This window comes from Nannobrachium achirus (genome assembly GCF_963921795.1).
Source record: "Nannobrachium achirus genome assembly, chromosome: 1".
In the NCBI taxonomy this organism is placed as follows: Eukaryota; Metazoa; Chordata; class Actinopteri; order Myctophiformes; family Myctophidae; genus Nannobrachium; species Nannobrachium achirus.
In genome coordinates this window covers 49,164,543-49,169,542 of record NC_137810.1, presented here as the reverse complement: position 1 = coordinate 49,169,542, position 5,000 = coordinate 49,164,543, and the positions used below count along the sequence as shown (strand labels likewise).

The following is a 5,000-nucleotide window of genomic DNA, read 5'->3' as shown; positions in this document are numbered from 1 at the left end:
TTGGTACGTTTGTGGGTGTGTGTGTGTGTGTGTGTGTGTGTGTGTGTGTGTGTGTGTGTGTGTGTGTGTGTGTATGTGTGTGTGTGTGTGTGCGCGTGCCTGCCTTTGCATGCATTATATGTGTGTATTTTAGTTAGTGTGTGCTGTGCAGTAAAATCCGTCAGTGTGTTAATTATTTAAAGCTGCAGTCCATAACTTTCATGTCCAACAACAACCCGAGATTCAAACCCAGGTCTACGCTGCATGCGTGAGACCACGTTTGTACCACTCAGCCAATACGGCGTCTCTGCGTGGTCAGGTGAGGACGTGAGGTATCATCTCTTGTCGGGTGGAAACCTCATACAGTATGTCCAAAACTGCTACTTTTCAAATTCAAAAATGTTCAAATTCAAAATCGACAAAAGAAGCAGATCTATAAGCTCAAAACACATCGCTTCCATACACCGTAAAGATGAATAGAAAGGGTGGAAAATGGAAAAGATTTACTAAGATAATAAAATCAAGTGTAAAGTTCGACAAAACCTCATAGAGATAACATTGAGATAGAAATGTCTTGACACCACCATCTGCTGGGCCATTAATAGGAACAGCAGATTCAAGGAGAACCCCGAAGTGGCTTCATTTCCAGCAAACAAAGCTAGCCCTTTGGTCACTTCACACCACGTTTGAAGCTGCTGCTTTTGACTCTTTTGTGTGACGCTGTAGTGGTCACAAGTGGGGCATTCATTTACGGAAAGACACAAAAGGTTACAATTATGGAGATGAGAGGTTTCTGCCCGACGGTAGTCTCGCGTTGCCAGAAAACTATTCCACAATCTCCGAATGCTATATAGAGTCTGGAACGACAGCTCCCGAACGGCGAGTATCGGAAGTAGTCACGGCTGCACGGAACTGTAGTCCCATTGGAAACATATCAGAAACACACCAGAGTCATTTGAGTGGCATATTCTTGTTATGCGTGTATAGTTTAAAGGACAACTTTGGTTTTTTTACAATAAGGGTTCATATTTTTGGGAATTAGAGGAAAGAAAATATGATTGTTAAAATGTTTTAATTTACTGCTTTCTATTGTTTTAGTGATGTTATTGGGTGGGGTCATGCGTACAAGTGGCTAAATGTCTTTTTAGACACAATAAGCCAGCAATTTCTTTGTTACTATTTAAAACCAGCCCTCATAAGTCACACCTACCCATGAAAGATTGCGGTGCATCTTGGGAATCGGCTTATTGTGTGTAAAAATACATATTTAGCCACCTGCATGAATGCCCCCAACCTGGGGGCATGCATGCAAATCAAAATCGTTAAAATCACTAAAACGATAGAAAGAGTAAATGAAAACATTTTAACTCTCATCTTTTCTTTTCTCTATTGACTATCTAAAATATGATCCCTTGTTGTAAAAAAACAAAGTTGTCCGTTAAGAAAACATTTGAAAACATCATGGAAGTAACACCAACAACACCAGAGAAAGACGAAATAACGCCCCCAAAAATATTGAAAGAAGACACAACGCTTCCAGCAGGACTTCCAGTAGGGCTCCCTGCTGCAAAAAGAAAGCGGGTGCATCACAGCCGCTTTATACCATACTCATCATAAGACTTGGCGGTTTGAAAATCACTGTACATTAACATACCTTGGTACACTCCCTAACACAGACTGGTTACAATAACATTTGATTCATTCAAATCTGGATTGCAGCTTTTTGGTTACATGTGTATACTCTCTGAGTTACAAACAGATACATTAACAATGAGAATTTCACTGTGTGTATACAGTATGTGTGTGTGTGTGTGCGTGTGCGTGTGCGTGTGCGTGCTGCATGTGCGCGCGCGTGCGTGTGCGTGTGTGTTGTACTGTACTTTGTGCAACATTCGACAATGTAGAAAACTTTCGGGAGCGGTGTGTCGCCTGACTGGGATTTGTAGTTCCCGGGGGCCTCTGACGAGCATTGAAATGCATTTGCAGGAACGTGTACAAGGACTACAGGTTCCTGGAGCTGGCCTGCGGCGCTCAGGAAGAGGTGGACAGCTGGAAGGCGTCTCTCCTGCGGGCTGGAGTCTACCCCGAGAAAGTCACCGTCAGTACCCACCCTACCGTGACCCCCAATTAAACCCAACACTGACCCTAGCTGTGGGGGGGGGGGGGGGGGACCCCTGCACCTGTCCTCACCTCAAACATGCTCTAATAATGCAAGCTTAGCCTTCATTAACCCCAAAACCCTCCCTGACGAGAACCTCTACTACCCCATCTTTCTCTCTCTTCGCTCCGTTCTCTCCTCCCCTACTAGAAAGAAAGAGAGAGAGAGAGAGAGTCCCCCACCCCCTTCAATCCCGTTCTGTCGTTGGCTCCTCACTGCTGCATTCTCGGCCTATGATGTCACTGTGTGTGTGTGTGTGCGTGCGTGCGTGTGTGTGTGTGTGTGTGTGTGTGTGTGTGTGTGAGATTGAGTGTGCATGCGGCGGTTGTCTGTTTCTAATCAACAGTGTTCTCCTCCGTCCCTCCGCGTCCCTGACCCTCCCCCTTACTCCTCCTCCTCCTTCTCCTCCCCCCACTCCTCCTTTTTACCTCCCTCCTTTTGTGTTCCTTCTTCCTCGTCCTCCCCCTTGCTCTCGGTTGCTCCCTACTTCTTCCAAGTAGTCACACAAGTACAAGAGCAGATGACATAAGATATGATGACACTTACCTGCCTTGTTGTGAGATAAATGCTGTATAACATGATGCTGCCGCTTGCTGAAAAAAGAAACACGATCTGCAGGCCAAAGAACCATTTTGCGTCACGATGCCTTGTTATAGCTTGTAGGTCGCAAAAGGTTTTTGCAAGTGACACCTTTGTGCGATGAGGCGTATACAGTAAACTCATTCCACAGTGAGTTCAGACCAGAAGTATTACCATGTAATGTGTAATAATGTGTAACCAAGACCGTAGTCTTGACGATATGTGCATAAAAGTCTGGAATTCAAAATGTACTTGAGTAAAAGTACAAAAGTATTGGCATCAAAGTACACTTAAAGTACCAAAAGTAGACAGTTCTCATTATGCGTTTTCAAATGTATAAATATATGAAAATCATTTGAAAATAGCAGATCTACAACCACACAATGCGTCGCATCACAACGCATTGTGAGCTTGTAGATTGTCTATTTTCAAATGGGCTGAAATGTATATCTAGGGCTGAAGTGGTTTATGTATGTTTTGTGTTAATGATGACAATCTACAAAGTCACTAGTAACTAAAGCTTTCAAATAAGTGTAGTGGAGTAAAAGTACAATATTTTCCTCAGAGATGTAGTGGATTAGAAGTAAAAGTTCTTGATTACTAGTACTTGAGTACATGTACTGTACTTAGTACTGTACCACTGCGGTTTTCGGACATATGAGGTTTCCACCTGGCAGAGACGATATCATTTGTATATCGTTGTTGTCGAGTGGAAACCTTGTACGTCCAAAACCGTTCTTTTTGTATTTATCTATGGGGCTTTTTCTGCCTTTATTGATAGGTGTACAGGTTTGATTATTGACAGGTGATTATTGACAGGAAACAGGGAGAGAGATGGGGGGTGGGACACACAGTAAATGTCGTTAGGATCGAGACTCGAACTTGCAACGCTGCAAGTGCTGGATTACCAGCCTAGGTGCCTGGACCACTACCCTGTGGCCCAGGCCTGTATTTATCATTTTAAAAATGATTTAAAATAATGAAAATAGCCGATCTACTAGCACACAACGCCTCGCATCGCTAGGCGTTGTGCTTGTTGAGCTGCTATTTTACAAGACTGTGAGACAGTCTTGTATGATGAAGCAGGGCTTTTTACTTTACGAAAAAACGAGGGTTTCTGAGGGTTTCTGTCCGACAGTGACAATATGTATACGTCATTACTCCACATTCTGGTCCTTGTCTCTCAGGTGGACGGGGAGACGGGTGGAGGTTCTTCGGACGACTTCACGGACCCACAGCTGGAGCGTCAGGTGGAGACCATCCGTAACCTGGTGGAGTCTTACATGGACATCATCTACAAGACCGTCAGAGACCTCATGCCAAAGACCATCATGCACCTCGTCATCAACAACGTACGCCAAGGGTCTTCAACAGGGGGTCCTCAAAGTTACTACAGGGGGTCCTCCAAATCATTTGTGTGATAGAAAAAAAAATCTCCTTTTTAGCCAGATTCTTAACCAGATTCTGAGAACTTTAGCCAAAAATAGCAGATCTACAAGCTCACAACGACTCACTCACAACGACATGCAATTTCCCAGAATTGCTCCTTTCTAGTTCTGTTTTGCTTTAGCTAAAAAAGCTCTACACATCTCTATCTCTGCACTTTATAGTGGTTTGTAGTTTTTTTGCTCCAGTTTTATTTTCTGTATACTGTAGGCCTATTTTCACATCTTAACTTCATCTGCTGTTATCTGGTCCTTGGCATATGTGTTCTGTTCCATGTCTCAAATATCTATTTAGCATAACTGCATATCAGTCACCCTTATTATTTAAAAAAAGAGGAACTGCATATCGGTCAAATTATTATTTAAAAAGAAGTGAAAAAAGAAAGAAATAGAGTACAAACAGACCGTAGGAAAGAGAACATCTCATATCAGTTTTTGTCAGCCCACTTAACTATGTACACATACAGAAGACTGTGTTTATTCTATCCACTTAAATCTATTACCACGGAAGAATATAAATTCTACTCCAAAGTAAAATATCGCTTTAAGAGAAATACCGTCTTCTAGACTCTCTCTCTCTGTCATTCTTTCCTTCCCTCTCTCTCTCTCCCTCACTCCCCCCCCCCCCCCCCCCCCCTCCCTTCCCCCTCCCCTCTCTCTCTCCAGAGGCGTCAATTGGGTATGGCAAGGTAGCTGCCATACCTTGGCTGCAGGGGGAAAAAATAAAATGTTCTTCTTAAAATAAATTCATCATGCCTGTTGCTAAGGTATGGCAAATTGACTGGTGTCTTGCACGTGCGCCTTCGCGCGCGTGCAAGACACCAGTCATGTTGCCATAC

The 5,000-nt window shown here is 43.5% G+C and overlaps 1 protein-coding gene across 1 annotated transcript in view; it reads left to right on the top strand.

Annotated features, from left to right (window-relative positions):
* dnm3a (dynamin 3a) overlaps positions 1 to 5,000 on the top strand; it is a 44,079-nt gene that overhangs the window by 35,193 nt on the left and 3,886 nt on the right. Inside the window, exons 17-18 of the mRNA XM_080724804.1 lie at positions 1,966 to 2,077; positions 3,904 to 4,068. Of these exons, the coding sequence (XP_080580930.1) occupies positions 1,966 to 2,077; positions 3,904 to 4,068 (277 nt within the window). The remainder of the gene's footprint in view (positions 1 to 1,965; positions 2,078 to 3,903; positions 4,069 to 5,000) is intronic.